Below are 18,817 nucleotides of genomic sequence, written 5' to 3' on the forward strand. Positions count from 1 at the left end.
GCCAGGGCCATAGTCGGTTGGGGTGCAGAGACGTTGAGGTGGATGGGTGGACAAAAGACTCAGTACCCCCAGCATGAATAGGACCCCCGCCTGGCGGAGAAGGGGACCCAGCGCTCATAGGTAACCCACACTGCTCCCACCGTCCTGAGTCTCCCCCGCCTGTCCACCCACCCTGCAGGATGGGGGGTACCCCCTCCCTCCAATCCGTACCTTGGGCGTGAACATGTAGGCTAGGCCGTTAGTGGCTCCGTGGAGCGTGAGGCCCCGGACCAGGTAGATGATGAGCACGCAGTAAGGCAGCAACGCGGTGAAGTATACCACCTGCGGACACCAGAGGGCGGCAGAGGGCAACATCAGCCTCCCTGTGACCCGCGATCACCGGGGCTCCTTTGTCCCTGGGACAGACCCCTGCGTGGTCCCCACAGAGCATGCCACTCTGTCTCGGGCATTTAGGCTACTGACAACTGGAATGGTTCTCAGTTTGGGCTGGGGAAAAGGGGAAAAAAACAAAACCCTCAGGGGCTTGCAGGCATGGCATCTCTCTGCAGAACTGAGACCCAAGAAAAACTTGGCCATGAGGGTTCGTGGAAACGTAATGATGTTGGTGTGGGGACAATGTCCCTATCAGAAATTCGATCATCTGACTTTGTTTCTGCACATGAGTGGCATTTTTCTTCAACCAAATCCTTCCCTGACAGGCATCGCGAGCTCAGTGATATTTTATTCTTGGTTTCCATGGTGGTTCCGGCAGCAGCGTCGTACCCCCAGGCCTGCTGACGAGAACTCTTAAACGACCTTCATACCGGGACCTGCAGGTGCACGCCTGTCCATCCAGACCCAGCACTTTTTCTCTGAATCAACCCATGTAGGCACCCTAGTCTCTTGACGGAAAGCACAGAGGTATTTTGCAAAATTCTTTCGGCAAAAGCAGTTTGCTTGAAGATTAGGTTCATCTGGTTGGAGGCCCCGATGGGCTCGCCCTCAGCCCCCATTTCCTGCTGAGGTGTGTGGCACCATCTTGCCCAGAATCTTCTGAGGCCACCAGATGAGCGGTTCGCATCCGCACCCCCCTGGTATAGCAGGCAGAGGTGGGGGCCTATCTCTTATCACTGATTCCTCTCAGAGGCCGTTGTAATTTGAGAAGAGCCATCAAGCCCACTGACTTGATAGGAAAATAATCCAGGAGCAAGACGGAGACAGATGTAGTCAAGGACAGGGGGGCCGTGAGCTGAAGACCATTGAGGACAACTGGAGAGGGTAACCAATGTCCGTAACTGGTGGACACTTACTGGATACTGAGGGCAGGCCCTTGGAACTTCACCCCCTTCCCCTCAGGTCAGTAAGTTTCCCAGCAGCACTCTGGGCTCACTTCTATCCCATCAGGGAAGCTGGACAGGTGACCCAGCCTACACCATGGGGAGAGATCATTTCTGACCCATCCAGGACAACTCTTGAAGTTGGGGGTTGGGGGGGGGAGGAGATTCCAAGAGAAGAGGCCAGGAAATAGTACAGGGTTTTTAACCGAATTACTCCCCCATAAATAAAGCTGCAGGGGTACTTTTGCATGGAGAGGGGGCGTGGCTTGAGCAGAGGAAATAGCAGTAGTTCACGGCAGGACATGACCTCATTTCACACATTTATAAATGATCTTGAAAAGAGATGGCCTCATTAAATCTCCCAAGTTTACAGATGCTGCCCTCAGATCTTTGTCACGTTGATGATGATCTGGCAAAGACAAATTGCAAAGAACACTTTTTTTATGAGTATAACTATGAGCCAAGCTTCAAGATGGGACAGCTTGAGTACGTGAGTAGCTGCAGGCTCTAAATTCTTCCAGAGAGGACTCATTAGTCCCTCAGCCTGGCCGTGGGATGGGCATGGCCCTGGGGTCATCACAGGGCACCTAAAATATCATGAGCAGTTCTGGTCTTGTGGCCTCGAGAGAAACATGGTGGGGCTTTAGGCGGCGACCCAGGTGGTCAAGAGGATGAGGACTGGTGGCTTCTTAGGACCTTCTGAAGGGAAAACTGGGGTGAATTATGTCATGAATGGCCGGGAAGAACAAACAGAAGGTAGTTCACCGAACCAAGAGGTTGGGGAGTTTCAGGGGCAAAGCTGGGTCTGCCCGGGCTCCGCCCTCACTGGTTGGTGCCCTTGGGCAGGTCCCTCTGCCCCTCGATGCCTCATGTGAATGGGATGATGAACCCTACTATGAAGAGCTCCCCAAGATGGAGACAAGGTCCAACCCACAAGGGATCAGGTAGGACGAGTGCCCGAGTATGAGGACGGGGCACGCTCCAGGAGGGGGAGGGTAGGGCATCTGCTGCAGCTCCAGAAAGATGCCAGGTGCTGGAGAGACTGTAGGAACACTTTCTCCATGGGGCAGATCAAAGAGCATCCAAGCCCCTGCAGGACAATGAACCTGGGGAGGCACCAATGAGGGGAAGGCTCATCCATCTGGCGGGACAGCCCTGCAAGGTCACTGACAGCAGCTTAGAACCAAGGTTCTGAGACTCAGCTGCAGATTAGAATCACCTGGGGGAGCTTTCATCAACCCATGCTGAGGTTCCTCGCCACACTGATGACTCCAGGACTTCCGGGCAGGGGGTGCAGGGAGGAGTGAAACATCAGAGCTCTACAAGCGCTCCAGGCGACACCAACCTTGCTGCTAAATTGAAGGGTCAGCGGCAAGGGCATCATGGGGACATCTCCAGGGAAGGGAAAACTCACTGTCTAGTTGCTTGGCGCCCCTTGGGTGGTATGGACGTGGGGCTGGCTGGCACAGAAACACTCATCTTTTTAGGCAGTGGGAAAGTCCTCCTTTCGAGATGGCAACTCAGAGCACCACTGGCCATGTGCCTGGTGGTCTGGGAGGTGATTTGTGTCTGTACCCTCCCCGCTGGCCCAGTGTCCCCCCCAGCCCAGTGTCCCCCCCCAATCCAAGTGTCCCCCGCACCCCCACCCCCACCCCCGGAGGGCAGAAGGCAGCCGTTGGCAGTGCCCAGCCCCAGGCAGGGGCTCTGCTGTCCCCACCTTGCCAGTGGACTGGGTGCCCCTCAGGACGCACAGGTACACCACCAGCCAGGCCAGGACGAGGCAGAGCGCCGGCTCCCACTGCACGCGCCCGCTGTCCTGGATGGACGGGGAGATGTTGAGAGTTTTCCTGTACCAGAAGTACTGCGTGGAGGACGCCTTCTCGCACTCCTCGTCGTAGCCCGTGTGGTTGTCGTTCAGCGGGCACACGGACCATGGCAGGGGATCCTTTGGGATCAAAAGAAGCCTTTATACAGACAGGTGAGGGCTGAGTGGGAAGAATGGAAATGGCCCTGGTAGCGGCCATTCTGGGCAGGGAACGGGAGGGGCCGGTCAGGGGCACAGACAGGGATCGCAAACTCAATACAGATCTGCAACACCGGCGATGTACACAGCAACTCTAGCTGGAGGGCTCTTGTTCAGTGCGTGACCTGCCCAACTATACATGACAGGTCTGCACAGAGGATCAGAACTGTCACCCGTGGGGAGAGTACAAGGAGCTGCTGTTTCTACCCAGAAGGTGGAGGACGGGCAGGGCTGTGGAGTCAGGGAGATGAGTGGCTACAACTAAGCTCAGAGCAGGGAGTCCTTCGTGTCAAGGATGTACACTGGGATTTTCCAGCGGGGTGACCGGGGAGGCCAGAGTGGGGTGTGGACGTACTATCTTCTGAGTGTAGATGCCAAGTCCTGCTCATTGAGGTCATTCACCCAAGCATTACTTGGGGTTCCGAAGATTCAGGGCTGTGCCGCTGTGCTCCAGAGAGCGGCCCCACAAGCTGGGGTTAGTCCACAGTGCATGGCCAGCCCTGCCTTGCTTTTGGAACTTGGGGACAGTGTCTGACCTATGCAGGCCTGGGTCAGGGGCATAGGGTGTAGCATCTGCCCAGTGACCTTCTGTCAGAGACCGAAGGTGGCTGCTGGAGGGCAAGAGGGGGCAGAGGCTGGTGGAGGGGTTCCCCAAGAGTGACGGGCAGGCACTGACAAAAGGCACTGAGCATGGGCGACAGAAGCAAAGACCCCTCTTGGCTTGGACACAAGGAGCACCTCGCGAGGAGTCGGGGTTCTCTCTTCTCCGTGATTTTCAGCCCCCTCCCACTCACTACCATGAGCACCCACTGCGGCTATCTTCAGAAGTATGGGTTTAAAATGTTTATTTTTGGGAGCAGTCCCTATTGTGTTACAGGGGGGCCAAGGGTCCTTCTACAAGAACTCGGGTCTGCAGGGCAAAGTGGGGGCTCAGTCTGGAGTCGGAAAGCTGGAAAGATGAGTGACCAGAGCAGGGAGGGGTGAGCCGGAGGCGGAGGAAGGGCTCCCCTCCTGTCTTGCTGGGTTGGCCGAATCCCTCCCCAGGGGCTCTCTCCATAGATTTCCAGGGGTGCTGCTCAGTATTTTGTGGAGGGTGGAGGGGTCCTATCTTTCAGAGGGAAGGCGGAGTCACACACGCGCCTGTGCACACCACCGCTTGGCGTGGGGTGCTCGGCCTGCCCCCGACCCCAGCCCTGGAGGCTGCCCCCTGGGGGTGGCTCCTGCTCCCACCTGGGCTGACTCACCTGGAAGGAGTGGAAGAGGTACCAGAAGGCCCAGGCGTTGATGATGTTGTAGTACATGGACAGGAAGAAGGACACCACCACGCTGGCCAGGCCTGGGAGAAGGCAGAGGGGTGCTGAGGCCTGGCCTGTGTCCGCCAGCCCGGGGTGCATCTCAGTGACTGCACCAGGACAGCAAAGCCTCCTCTAGCCGCTTTGCGGGAGGGCCAGCTGTGGCCCGGCGCCCGCGGGCCCCTCTCCAAGAGCCAGTCCGTCCCCACCACCTTGAGGACGTGAGTCCAATGCCAGTCTGCCACACTTCCGTGCCAGGTGCGACGTCGAGCACCTGCTGGGCTTTAGGTCTTGGCAACAATGTGGTCACGGGTCGGGGGTTGGGCGTTATTACCCGCACTTCCCAGAGGAGAAAATGAGGCAAGGAGATGGCCCGAGTGCGCTCAGCTGTGACGTGGCAGGCATGGGCTCAGCACGGAGTGTGAGTGGCCTGCTCACCCTGCCCAGTGCCACCCCGATGCTGGAGGTCACAGATGTCCCCTGGGGCTCCCCTCAAGTGGGGTCCCTTGTGCCCAGCCCGGCTTCATGGCAGCAGGGAGGAGGGGTGTGGGACGGGATGTGAGGAGGGGAGGGGAGGGGAGGGGAGGGGCCTGGTCGGCGCTGACCTGGCCAGCCTGCAGGGCCCAGGGCAGGGGTGCACGACACCCACCCACACCAGCCCCCCAGAGGCACCCCTGCCCTGTGGAACAGGCGCTGGCACAGAGACGCTCATCTGAAACGTGAAAGGTCTGCAGCCCCCCGCGGCACCAGTGCAAATATTTACACCAGGGGTACTGGTGAACGCTACAGCCAGATCCTCCCTACCCCCGCCCTCCTCGAGGGCCAGTGGTTAAACATTCGCCCGCACCTGGGCTTGGCACAAGCATCTGGTAGCTTTCCTCTGAGGCATCACATGCCACCTTGGAGAGCCCTCTGCAATTGATGACAGGGGCCGATTGTAAAACCACACACCTCCTTGTTAAAAATCAACAGCCCTTCAGGATGAGGTGGCTGCTGGGGTTTGGAGATGGTCTGGGAGGGCACGGGCGCATCGCTTTTGCACAAAGGCTACATCCCATGTATGTCCCATGTATGTCCCTCTTGCTCCCAAAACACCACCCTGTGCCCCTGCCTGCCTTCCTGCCTGGGGGCGGGAGGGTGGAGCCCAAGACACCGTGGCCCATGTGGGCCAAAGTCCCTCCTGCAGCGCCCAGGCATCCCTGAAACGTGAGCCACACACGCGTGAGGGTTGCACAGGGCAGGTTAACGATCTCTGAGAGGTGCCCGGACGCCCGCTGGCAGTCGCTCAGGGGAGGTGGGCATGCAGGCTCTGCCTCCATGCACGGAGGGACCAACGCAACCCGTAGGCTCTCAGTGCTGTGACCCAGAGCATGTGGGCCCGTGAGCGTCTATGGTACCGGCAGGCACCTGGTATGGAGCTGGTGCTCACAGAGTGGGAGACATTGTTCTGTGCCAGGTATGTGCAGGCACAGGTACCTAGATGAGTTCCCAGAAGGGAAGCTGGCTGGACCCTGTGTTACAGCTCCTTGATGGGGCAGCTAGCTTCCTTTTATAGGAGAGCAAACGGAGGCCTGGAGAAGAGAAGCAATGTGGCATCCACCCCCCAGTGGGTACGCATCCCCTCCTTTCTCAGTGGCACACGAGTAAGAAATCCTGCCCTCTCTACTGGCATTCTATAGCCCCCCAAACCGGGCCGTGTGTCCACCCTCAAGGGCTTGCTCTTAGAACCTGTGCGGGCTCCTTGCTCCAGCTGCTCTGCCCGTGGGCTCCCACCCGCACCCCCCGGTGTCCGGGATACAGCAGGGTGTCTCCAGGGGGGCCCCCCAGATGGGAGAGGACCCACTTACCGACACCACCAAGGTAGGGGCTGATGGTCTTCCAGGCGCCGATGCTTCCCTGCCGCATGCGCTGCCCCACAGCCAGTTCCAGGTACAGCAGAGGCATGCCCTCCACAATGAGCATGACGAGGTAGGGCACCAGGAAGCTGCCTGCGGGCGTCCAGGGGCCAAGACCAGGCCATCACTGACGGGTTTCACTCTGGAGCCCGCAGGACCTCCATTCCCATGTCCCTCCAGCCGCCCTTCAGTCTTTCCACATGTGCATTCATCCTTCTACCTCTCCATCCATCCTCCAACTCTCCGCCTTCCCTCTCTTGTCCCACAACCCCCTGTTCTTTTTTCTTTTTTTTTTTTTTTTAAGATTTTTAAAATGTATTTACTTGGCAGAGATCCCAAGTAGGCAGAGAGGCAGGCAGAGAGAGAGGAAGGGAAGCAGGCTCCCCGCTGAGCAGAGAGCCTGATGCGGGGCTCGATCCCAGGACCCTGAGATCATGACCTGAGCTGAAGGCAGAGGCTTTAACCCACTGAGCCACCCAGGTGCCCCAACACGCTGTTCTTTCATTCCTGGCCCCCATCTGTCATTCACCCATCCGTGTTCTTCCATTGGTCCATCAATCCACCCACCCCTCCCACCACTCAACAACCCTCCAACCACTCAACAACCACTCATCCCATCCACGTCACCCATCCAACCATCCATCATCCATCCGTCCATCCATGCTTCCCACTTTCCATCCTTCTACTTATCCCTCCATCTGTTCAACCCTGTGTCCCTGGATGACACGCGGACTTGTTCGTTAAAACATTGACTGGGGCGCCTGGGTGGCTCAGTGGATTAAGCCGCTGCCTTCGGCTCAGGTCATGATCTCTGGGTCCTGGGATCGAGTCCCACATCGGGTTCTCTGCTCAGCAGGGAGCCTGCTTCCCTCTCTCTCTCTCTCTCTGCCTGCCTCTCTGCTTCCTTGTGATCTCTGCCTATCAAATAAATAAATAAAATCTTTTATAAAACAAACAACAAAAAAAAACGTTGACATACTTCCATCCCCGGTAGTAAAACTGCCCCTGTCCCAAGCCCCTGGAGTGCCTTTCTCAACGCCTCAGCTGCCCCAGCTCCTCTGCCAGAGATCCTAGTCCATCTTCTGTTGTACCAACCAAGGACATAGGCAGGGGCCCTGGTGTGTTATGTGTGGGGAGACCAGGGGTCCCCAACACACAGAGCCCAAGCCACCATCTTCTTTGACAGAGTACCTCTATTGTAGTGTATCTGTTTTATGCGGGGGCCTTCGGTCTAACATTTTATTTTAATGAAGAGTACGATCACCAACACAAACTTAAAACCCACGGGTCCCTGAGCAGCCGTGAGTGGACGAATGCCTGTGAGGACAGCGGGGAGCCAGCGGTGTGGCCGGAGCTCTGGAAGCCCTGCCCACTGCTGACCCCTGCTGGGGGCTCCCTCCACCCCTGCTCGCAGGGCCTTGCCCTGCTGCTTCTCCCGGGAGCCCCACCCCTCCTTCCCTCCTTCTCTGAAGCCCTGCTCATCTCTTCCACCTCCGGGGCACCCAGCTCCTTGGCAATTGACCTGACAAAAGGTCCAGGAGGAGAAGAGAGCAGGACTCCTGATTAACATAAAACCCTGACACTACAGCTGTGGGGATTAAGGGCTGGTTACAGAAGGAACCGGTTGCAAAAGGGTTCAGGTCAAAGAATGAAATATAAATGCTTATGTGAACATCTAATGCTTGCAACAATGCCTTCACTGTACACACAACACCCTGAGGTCCCTCTTCTCCCCCAGTGGGATCTCACGATCCCTCTCCCGACCGCAGCATGTCCATGTGCATCACCCCCCTGGTAGCTGCCTGACGTTCCACTAGGAAAACATGCCCAGACTCATTTCATCCTCTGTCATCCTAAACAAAGCAGTGGGACACAGCCTGGCCCACGTGTTCGGTTCTTTCCTCGGGGCAGAAATCCCAGAAAGAGGATCGCTGGCACCAAGACCAAGCAGAGAGCAAGCAGGGCCATTGCCCACCACAGAGAGAAAGGCACCGACTATGCCACCACCACCAGGCCTCACCTTGCTGGCTCCGTCCTCCCCACTTACACTGGGGCCCACGACACGTGCTCCCCTCTCACTTCTGGACTCTGCGCTGACGACTCTGCCAGGCCCTGCTCGCATCCTGCCCTGTAGCAACATGTTTTGGCATCTCCCCAGGTTCTTCTTGGAGCAGGGAGTTCAAGAGGCGGAGGTTGTTGGGGGGGGGTCCCCCACCCACCACAAACCTAACAACAAAGGTTGCATGGACATCACCTGCTTGGAACAGCATTCAAACCCTCCGCTGGCATAAGAAAAGCTCATTTGCACCCAAGGTGTTAAACAGTAACCACACGAGGCTTGGCAAGGTCCATGGCAGATTTTCTCTCTGACAGGGCCTGCCTGATGGCCCACGGCCCATGGGGAGGCTGGAAATCCAAGACCTGGTGCCCAGGTGGGGTCACAGGGGCACTCGAGGTCTGCCCATCGGACATTTCTATCTCTCCTCCCCTCCTCCAACTACCCAAACACATGATCCCCAGGAGTTCACTCTGCAGCTGTTTTCTCAACAAATGGTTTTTAGAGGGTGCCTGGGTGGCTCAGTGGGTTAAAGCCTCTGCCTTCAGCTCAGACGATGATCCCAGGGCGCCGGGATCGAACCCTGCACTGGGCTCCCTGCTTGGCAGGGAGTCTGCTTCTTCCTCTCCCCGTCTGCCGCCACACCATCCCCCCAGGTTGTGCCCACCCCCCATCAAATAAATAAATAAATGAAATCTTTTTAAAAAGATTTTCAAGTGGTGTTAGAACTGAACACCGATGCAGAAAAAGATGAACCTCAACCCGTATCTCACATTTTAGAACCCCCCCCCATACCTCAAAAGGGATCACAGACCCATAAGCACAACTCAAAACTAGAAAACTTCTAGAAGATGGCCCAGGAGAAAAACTTTCTGACCGCAGGCTAGGCAAAGATTTCTCACCTACCGCCTCAAGAGCACTATCTATGAAGGATGGCCATGATAAGTCAGATTTCATCTTCAAATTGTGCTGTGACAGACACAGGTAGCAAAATGAAAAAGGCAAGCTCAAGACTGGGAGAAACATGTGCAAAACACAAATCTGAAAAAGACAGCATCTAGAATTTGTAAAGGACTCTCCAAACTGAACAATGAGCAAACGAAGTACCCATTCAAAAAAAGTGCAAAAGATCTGAACAGACGTTTCAGCAAAGAAAATATACGAATGGCAAATGAGCTCATGAAAAGATGCTCCATGTCGGTGTTCATTGTGAAAATAAGCATACGGATCACGGTGAGATGCCACTGCACACCTATCAGGATGGCTAAAATAAACCAGGCTGACTATATTGAGTGCTGGCGAGGACCTGGGGGCACTCCCGGGCATTGCTGCTGGCCTGGAAGGTGGTGCAGCCCCTCTGGAAAGGGGTTTGCCAGTTTCTCATAAAGTTAAGCACATTCTTCCTGTGTGCCCCGGCCGTCATACCCCTACATGTTTCCTCTAGAGAAGCAACAACATTCTCATCAAAACCTCTGCATGAATGTTTATAGCAGCTCTGTTCAGAATCCTCACAAATTACAAACAACTTAGTGGTTCTCCATTGGGTGAGTGGACAAGTAAGTTGTGGTACATCCATACAATGAAATACTACTCAGCCAGCAAAAAGGAACAAACTACTAATCCACGCTAGAGCACCACAGACTCTCAGAAGTGTTATGCTAAGATAAAGATGCCAGATTTGAAAGGCTCCGCACTGTATGATTCTCCTTATAGGACATTCTGGAAAACAGCAACCCCATAGGGACTGAAAACAGATCTGTGGTTGCTGGGGGTTGGGAAAGGAAGGGCTGACTCTAAGGGGCATTACTGCGGTGGTGGTAACGCAACCAAACGTTTATCAAAATTCTTAGAATGGACACCAAAAAAAAAAAAAAAGTGTACTTTCCTGTTTATCTCAAGAAAAGAAAAATTAGTTTTGTGATCAGTTTGAAAATGAGTCCACTGACCACCCCTCTTCCACGGACTTCTCTCCTCTAATCCTGCCTTAGTATGAGCAGACCTGGGGAAGAGAAGCCACAGGAGGAGAACCGATGGCCCACTGAACTCCATGCCGAGTGCCCACGTGGGAGGACTTGCAGGCGGACATCCCCACAAGAGCCAGGCCTGATGAAGCCTGGAGAAATCCCCAGGCACCCACAGAACTGCGAGAAAGAATTCACTGCTCTACGTACCACTTCGTTTTTTGCCCCCCTCCCCCTTTTTACCTTTCAATCCTTCATCACACAGCTCCTAAAAGGGAGGACATTCTCTTGCATAATCCCAGGGCAAGGAGAACCAGGAGAGTGACACAGCAGCAGCTTAAGGATTTAACCCACAGACCTGGGTCACCTGGGTGCTTCAGTGGGTTGAGCCTCTGCCTTCATGGCTCGGGTTATGGTCTCGGGGTCCTGGGATTGAGCCCCGCATCGGGCTCTCTGCTTGGTGGGGAGCCTGCTTCCCGTTCTTTCTGCCTGCCTCTCTGCCTGCTTGTGATCTCTCTTTATCAAACAAACAAACAAACAAAATATCAACCCGCAGACCTTCCTGTGATTTGACCAATTCCCCCACCCCCATCCTTCCCCCGGCCTCACCATCACGCGTGGTGTCTCGGGCTGGATCCCCTCACTCAGCTTCACACTGGGACAGCCTCTCGAGCTCTCCTGGTCTTTCACGACCTTGACCTGCCAGAGAATCCTAACCAGTTCTTCTGTGGAATGTCCCCTGCTTTGGGTTTTGGCAGGAACACCGAAGCCACCTGGGTCTTTGTCCAGGGGCACATGATGCCGCCTTGCCCCGCTCTCGGGTGGGTTCACTTGGCTCACTTGGTCAAGGTAGGCTCTGCCAGGTTTCTCTGCGGAAAGTTACGGGTTTGCCCCCTTGGAAATGATGATGTGAATTTGCTGGGGAAGTATTTTGAGCTGAGGTCACCCTCCTGCTTCCCATCAGACCCCTGCCCGCCAGACTGAGCAGCCCCTAAGGATTCTTGTGGGAGACACCCGTCGTCGCGCTGGCTGCCGATGGGCGACCCTCGAATTCCATCATTCCTTCTACGTCCTTAAGCTTCAGAGGGCTCTGGGGTGCCGAGATAGGTCAGGTGGCACGGGCCTATGTGCATCTGCACAACCCTGGGTGTGGGGAATGAATGGTTAGTCACAGAGGACAATTCTACGCTGAGATACAAAGACAGCTCCAAGCCTGGAGAGCTCTTACAGCCACCTCCCCAGCGAGCACCCTCGTGTCCCGGGGCTGGTCTTCCTGGTGTCCGTCCACTCCACAGTTCCCTCCTGACAGCTGATCGTCCAACTGTGTCCCCTCTCTGCCCTTCCCACACATAATCTGGTTAAAGCCTACTTGGCTTCTTCTCACACCTAGAATAACACCCACACTCCTTCCCACGGCCTCTGAGGCTCTGAGACCCAGGGCTCCGCTCTCCTCTCCAGGCTGGAGGCCTCCCTCAAGCCCCTGCAGCCCCGTGGCCCTTCCCACGGGTCCAGCCCTCTGCCTGCAATGCTTTCTTCTCCCTTCTCTCATTTCTCTACCCAACCTGCCCCCACTCAGAGGGGCCTTCCCGGTCTGCCTGAGCGATCATGGCCCCCGCACCAGAGAGACCCTCCAACTTCTCACCCCACTGGACTTTCTGAGCAGTAACTCCTGTGACATGATGCTGTAATTCCAGCGTCCGCCTGCTGCCTAGCTCCCCACAGCAGGGATGCCCTCACTCGCCGGTCTGCTCGGAACAGAGCAGAGAGCCCCGCACAGTGGGTATCTGGTGGATGCAGGACAGAGTCCCTCAGGCTCGCTCTGGATCTTCTATGCACATAGCTTCCTCCAGGAGCCTTTCCACATCACCCAAAGCTAAGTGGGGGTGCCCCCCTCACAGTGACTGCTCTACTCACTCCCACTTCTCAAAACAGCTCTTAAGTGCGGAGACGGGGTCTGCCTGGCCCACCATGGAATCTCCAGTTCCCACCACGGGGCCCGATACAGAGTAAATGCACGTTCAGTGAGTGTTTGCTGAATGGCTGCTGGATGGTAAGTGGTTTTGTGGGTGGTTCAACGTGGGTGGGCAATTTGTGAAGCTCTTAGCAGAGAGAGATGACAGGAGAGATCTGGGAAAGTTTGTCATGGTTGCTAAAACCATCACGTTGTTAAACCCGTAAAATTTCATAGACGGTTCCTTTGAACTCTCGCTTTATTTTGTGGCTGCAATTAGGTAATCTGGACCTGGGGCAAGTCTATACTGGCCTTCCCCTCTGCCTCAGGAAGGGTGAGCGTTCCAAGGCAGGGTTTGACCCCCGGATAATACACCGCAGATCAAGACACAAGGGCTCCTCTAAAGGTTTCTCAAGCAAATACATGCTTTCCTCTGAAAGCAATTTGCCAGGACGCACAGAAGAAATCTGTAGCCAGCTTCTAGAAGCCGGTCTCTAAGAGCCGAGAGAACACAGCACTTAAGGAAGAGCGTCAGGGCCACGAGGAAGAAAGGACAATTTAAGGAGAAAAAAGATTTTATGAAGATGAAAAAAATAGGGCAAATGAATTGAAAGCCAATGCAGGTTTTAAGTAAAAAGTGAAAAATGACCCCGTAGCCCGAGGAAGAGGATACAGCGGAAACGAAAGAGGGTAAGGCAGGGCAGCAAGTGCATCTCCTGGGTCTCTAGAAAGATCCAAGCAGGAGAGATGGCTGTGGACAGAGCAGCTGCAACAACAAATTCCACCAGATGTTTCCCTAGCTGTGTTCACAGAAAGGACTCTCTCGTTCCCAGTAAACATTTAAAAAAAAAAAAAAAAAAAAAAAAACTTTTGTAAGCAAAGAAAAAGTTTTATGAGTTACCAGGTCCCACGGAGCAGAGAGCCACAGTGGTGGGCTCCTGGGAACCGTGCAGCTCAGTGTCCCTGCCTGCAGGATTCGCCCCGCAGAACACTCGGGTCGTTCAGCCCCATCTGCAGGTGACCGGCCCGGACCTGACTGCCTGCCAGATCATGAGAAAGGCGGGGAGGAGAGGACCCAGGGACACAGCAGCCTTTGGCAGCAGGGGAAAGCCTGGACCCTCTCACCCGGGAAGCCCACCCCCGAGGGTTTCACCTTCTCAGCAAGCCCGTCAGGCAGCCCCAGCAGCTCATTCACAAGGATAAGTGGGCTCATGTCTGTAAAAAGGACTGACTTCCCAGAAGGAGCTCTGGTGCCCCCTCCGGAGGGTCAACAGCTGGCCGGAGACGTTAGTCATCAGCGGGGGACGCAGGGCTGGGTCTCTACCCTCCATGCCGGGAGCCCTACTAGTCCGAGGCAAAACTCTTGAGAATGTACTTACTACCCAGACATCTAGCCTGCAAGGTTTGTGAGCTCAAGTCCCATACCACCCCAGAGAATGGGCAAATTAGTTAGTGCTACGTCTGTAAACGGAATCTCGAAGGGCCATGTGAGTTCACAGCTTCAAAGAGAGTCAAGAATTAAATGATTTTGGAAACAATCCCTGATTGTCACAGGGAAAGTAAAATCATTAAGATATGGAATTACATATAAAATATGCCTCCAGGGGCGCCTGGGTGGCTCAGTGGGTTAAAGCCTCTGCCTTCAGCTCAGGTCGTGATCCCAGAGTCCTGGGATCGAGCCCCGCATTGGGCTCTCTGCTCAGTGGGGAGCCTGCTTCCTCCTCTCTCTCTGCCTGCCTCTCTGCCTACTTGTGATCTCTGTCTCTCAAATAAATAAATAAAATCTTTAAAAATAAAAAAAATAAAATAAAATAAAATATGCCTCCAGATCGAACAGTCATGACTTTTTGGCTACTGGAATTGGGGTGATTTGGTATTTCATTTCTTTATGTATTTCTCTATTTTCCAAATTTTCTACCATGAACATGTATTCTTACATTTATGACCCAATGTGTGTGTACAAGTGTGTGTGCGTACACACACACACAAGAATACGTCTTCTAGGGACGCCTGGGTGGCTCAGCTGGTTAAGCGGCTGCCTTCGGCTCAGGTCATGATCCCAGCGTCCTGGGATCGAGTCCCGCATTGGGCTCCTTGCTCGGCCGGAAGCCTGCTTCTCCCTCTGCCTCTGCCTACCACTCTGTCTGCTTGTGCTCACTCTCGCTCCTCTCTCTCTCTCTGACAAATAAATAAATAAATAAATAAAATCTTAAAAAAAAAAAAAAGAATATGTCTTCTAGAACATGTCGCTACTTCTTTTTCTTCTCCTAAGGTTTTATTTATTTCTTTGATAGAGATCACGAGTAGGCAGAGAGGCAGACAGGGCAGTGGGGAGGAAGCAGGCTCCCTGCTGAGCAGAGAGCCTGATGTGGGGCTCAATCCCAGGACCCTGAGATCATGACCTGAGCTGAAGGCAGAGGCACCCAGGTACCCCGCTACTTATTTTTCTAATGATCACAGCCAGTACCGTATCTGTTTGCTACACCCAAGAAGCTCCCTACAAGAGAAACTCCTCTCTGTATGAAATTTATCTTCGCAAATCTCGGCTCTGTCCTTTGAGACCCACAAAGACACCAAACAGCCAGAGGCAGCCACTTTCAGGGGCAAGTTAGCTCAGGCTTTCAAACTCACGCCATCTTTCCACTTCCATGCCTTTGTTTCTCCAAAACCACACAGGGACTTTTTACCCTGATCTTTTCCTTTATGGGATGTGTGTGTGTGTGCACATACCCCTATGTGTTTAAGGAGTACAGAACCCAATTTCCTAGGTGATGCAGAAGCTGCTGTCCAGGGACCACCCTCTGAGGAGCGCGGTCCTGTTCTCTGCACACCCAACCCCATGTATGGCCTGCCTCCTCCTCAGTCACTCCCTCCCATCTCCGCTTTCCCAGAAAAGTCTATGTCGAGTGGACTCCAATCAACTTTTGGGAACAAACAGAAACACAAGTAAGAAAAACGGAAGTCCCGCTTATCCTGTCTCCCACCTTGTTCTAGAACTTGCAGTTGCTCGTCCGACCCCCTGCCCAGCCCCTCCGCCAGCAGTATCCCTGCACCGGCCTCCCTGGTGAACCCGGTCCTGGCATCCATCAGTCCATCCGGTCCGTCCGTAGGCTCTGTAAGGTCGGAAGGTGCCCCTTCCCCGCCTGGAACCCTGGCTTCGCTATGCCGGTTCCATCTTGCCAACCTGCTCGTCGAGGCCCTTCTGTCTGCATTCCTGTTGGACCGTTCCTTGTGTGCCCTCCTGCCGGGTCCCCACCGCAGACGTCCCGGCCACGTGGAGTTTCCAGCCGTTTCCCTCAGATGTACACCCTTCTGTGTTGTTTTCACACATGGTTTCTTCTGCCCAGAATGATCCTGTCCCTAAATCTCCCGGGCAGTTAGTCCTTCCTGCTGAGGCACTTGGTCAGGCCTCCTGAAGAGCCCCCTGGACGCCCCTCCCTGTGGAAGACACCTTCCCATGCTGTCGCATCCTCCAGGGTGATGACCATCTTTGTCCCCGGCAGCAGTAGATTCTCAATCCATGCTTGTTGAAGAACTGAAATTAAACTCCTAAGAGGTTTGCCTTGTTGACTGTTTAATGTTCTAGGATCGTGTCTGTTTGGGGAAGGATCTCAGATGGTGGTTCTCATCCCTATGGCACAGCAGGACCCCCTGGGGAGCTTTAATATGCCTCCTGGTAAGGACAGGAGTGAGACCAACTCAGGATTTGGGGGTGGGACCCAGATATCAGCATGTGGTTCAGCTCTTGGGGGGCTTCTAGAGGCTTCCCCGCTGGCAGGTGGATGCTGTGATCTGGTTGGGGGCCTTTCTTCCCCACCGGGGTGGTGCGGGGACCGGGGTGAGCCACGTCCGAGTCCACGGTGCCCTGCATGGTTAAGACACAGCTTTACAGACACTTTTAAATTAAGGAGTAGGGGGTGTCCTGGAAAAGGCGAGGAGTGGGGGTATCCCCTCTGGGAGGGGGTAGGCACTGACATTTGGGGGAAGGGCAGGAGTGGAGAGAGCGGGCTGGCCTGCAAGTGTCAAGGGCTTTTCTTGCGTGGACACAGCAGACAGCAGGTGCTTGGCCAGTCCCCCTCTGGTGTGCAGGGGAAGCTGTGGTTGAATGTCACAGGCCATGTGGGGAAGGGCCCTGAGCCAGGCAGGGTTAGTCCTGTCCTGGGGAGGGGCAGGAGGTGGGGTGGGGGTGGGGGAGGCCCAGGCCTCTGCAGGAGTCACTTCTGGTCTTGCCTTTATCAGAACAGGAAACCCCAACCCCAGGGGGTCCGGGGACGGTTCAGTTTCCTGAGGGAAATGGCCTAAGCCCCAGCTCCACCTCCACAAGCCCCCTTTTCTTCCCTGGACTTGTCTCCCATCTCTGAGTAGGACAGACAGGAACGACTGCAGGGGTGCTGGGAGGAAGACATTGAAGGCCTGTGGCCAAGAGCCCAGACCAGCCGGTTCCCAGCACCTTGTCTAGAAGCCCCAGTAGTAGCAGCAGCAGCAGCAGTCAGGGCTTCTCGAGGGACGCACAAAGCACATGCTCTCACCTACTATCTGGAGTGGACTTTGGAAATTTTATGGGCTCGATGCACTACAGCCCCTGAACCTCAGGTTTCCATCCCACTGAGGAGAACTGCAGAAACACGAACGAGCATTCATCGATCACACACGCACGCGCACACACTGAATGGCGAGCCACAGCAGGTGCCACCCACCTGTCCATCTGCGTGCTGAGCTGCTGTGGCTCTGCCCCGGGGGGCAGGCGCTGGCTGGGAGGGCTGTGGCTGCAGGGGCATGCAGGGCCAGCTGAGACCAGCTCACGGGAGCCCCCTGCGCACACTGCGGCCAGCCCTGCATCCCGGGACCTCATGGTGGGACGGCCAGCCCTGCATCCCGGGACCTCATGGTGGGACGTGTCCCAGGACATGAGTGTGTGAAGTCAGCCATGGTGGGAATATTTACACAGCAGTAATCATCAGATGCTCCAAGTTAGGTCTTACTTCTCCTATCAAAAGCCGGCTGCTCCATGTTTTCCCAGCATCCTGCTACCTCACTCCCAGCAGCTGCTGGCCTGGGGGCAGCATGAGAACACCCCTGACCTCTAAGGTGTGCTCCAAGGACCAGCAGCATCAGCACCACTTAGCACCTTGCTAGAAGGGCAGATCCTGCCCCCACCGCCTCATGGCAGGTGCCTGAGTCAGAATCTTTGAGGGCAGTGGCCAGAGACCTGTCATTTATCAGGATCATGGGAAGGCTATGCTCTAAGCACCAGAGAGGAGCAAAGGGGGCTTTGAGTGGGAAGTGGGACAGCCCATCTGAGAGTCATCAAACCCATGCAAGCAGGAGTCCTCCGACTTCCTCCTCTTCACAGATCCCATATAACAGAGACAAAACTTAGGAGAAAAATCAACCACGTTGCCATTGGCCACACAACTGTTCCCCATCTGTCGGCGTCTCTTCCACGACTCTAGCACGTTTGTGTAAAAAGCAGTTGCTGGTGCATTTCTTTTCTCCATGGGAGAACCCATGCATTCACATCCCAGATTTCTTCCAGAACAACAGTGCCTTGGACGCTGACACGGTCACCAAGGGCCGCTGACTCGTTCTAGAAGAGGTTCTGGGCTATTTTTCTTCTAGCGCCGGCATGCTGCACAGAGGCGGCTGGTACCCGAAACGTAATCTTCAGAATTAACATTCCTTGTGCTGGAACCTGGCTTGGACAGCAGGAAGGACACAGCCCCCACCCCACTTTCCGCGCAGAGCCAGCCCCGTGGCCCGTGGAAAGGAGCACGGATCCCTAATCCTCTTTATTCTGGGAAGTATTTTGGCACAACTTGGCCCTGTAGTTTATAAATAAGCCCTTTGTTGGCTGTAGGTGGCGGGTCATGGTGCTGTTGAGAAAAACCCTCCTCCGGAGACTTTCATGATGTGGTTGGTTTACCCTTTAGCTTTAGGTGAAGAATGGGTCTGCAAATGGCCCGGCTTTTGGGCCACATAAATCACTTATTAATAGGCAACACCCCTGGACAGGGAAAGGCTCAGGGAAAACCACCCGCACCCCCACCTCATGTACCCCACGCGTTTCTAACAGATCCCGCTCAGCAGTCCAAGCAATACTTTTTGGTGCCGCCTCTGACCCCACCACGGGGGTTGGTGGGAGGCAGAGAAAGGAGGCCTCCAGGCTATAGAAGCTTCCCAGGTAGAGGAAACAGTTTGTGCAAAGTGTGCAGGCAGAGAGTAGGCATTCGCTGACATAGAAATGTCCAGAATAGTCTAGAACATTCGGTGGGGCTGGCAGATGAGCAGGCAGAAATGGGGTGGAAAGAGGAGCAGGTGTCAGG

At 55.0% G+C, this 18,817-nt stretch overlaps 1 protein-coding gene across 2 annotated transcripts in view; it reads right to left on the bottom strand.

Annotated features, from left to right (window-relative positions):
* Positions 1 to 18,817, bottom strand: part of SLC6A20 (solute carrier family 6 member 20) — a 31,848-nt gene that overhangs the window by 10,794 nt on the left and 2,237 nt on the right. The window contains exons 1-5 of one of the 2 annotated variants that reach the window (XM_059160679.1): positions 11,153 to 11,299; positions 6,479 to 6,619; positions 4,584 to 4,675; positions 3,034 to 3,261; positions 211 to 321 (exon numbers count right to left, since the gene is read on the bottom strand). In XM_059160679.1, the coding sequence (XP_059016662.1) occupies positions 211 to 321; positions 3,034 to 3,261; positions 4,584 to 4,675; positions 6,479 to 6,593 (546 nt within the window). In that variant the 5' untranslated portion in view covers positions 6,594 to 6,619; positions 11,153 to 11,299. Of the gene's footprint in view, positions 1 to 210; positions 322 to 3,033; positions 3,262 to 4,583; positions 4,676 to 6,478; positions 6,620 to 11,152; positions 11,300 to 18,817 lie in introns of those variants that run through there. The other variant, XM_059160678.1, reaches the window with a different exon arrangement.

The sequence above is a fragment of the Mustela lutreola genome, chromosome 2, assembly GCF_030435805.1.
Source record: "Mustela lutreola isolate mMusLut2 chromosome 2, mMusLut2.pri, whole genome shotgun sequence".
NCBI lineage: Eukaryota > Metazoa > Chordata > Mammalia > Carnivora > Mustelidae > Mustela > Mustela lutreola.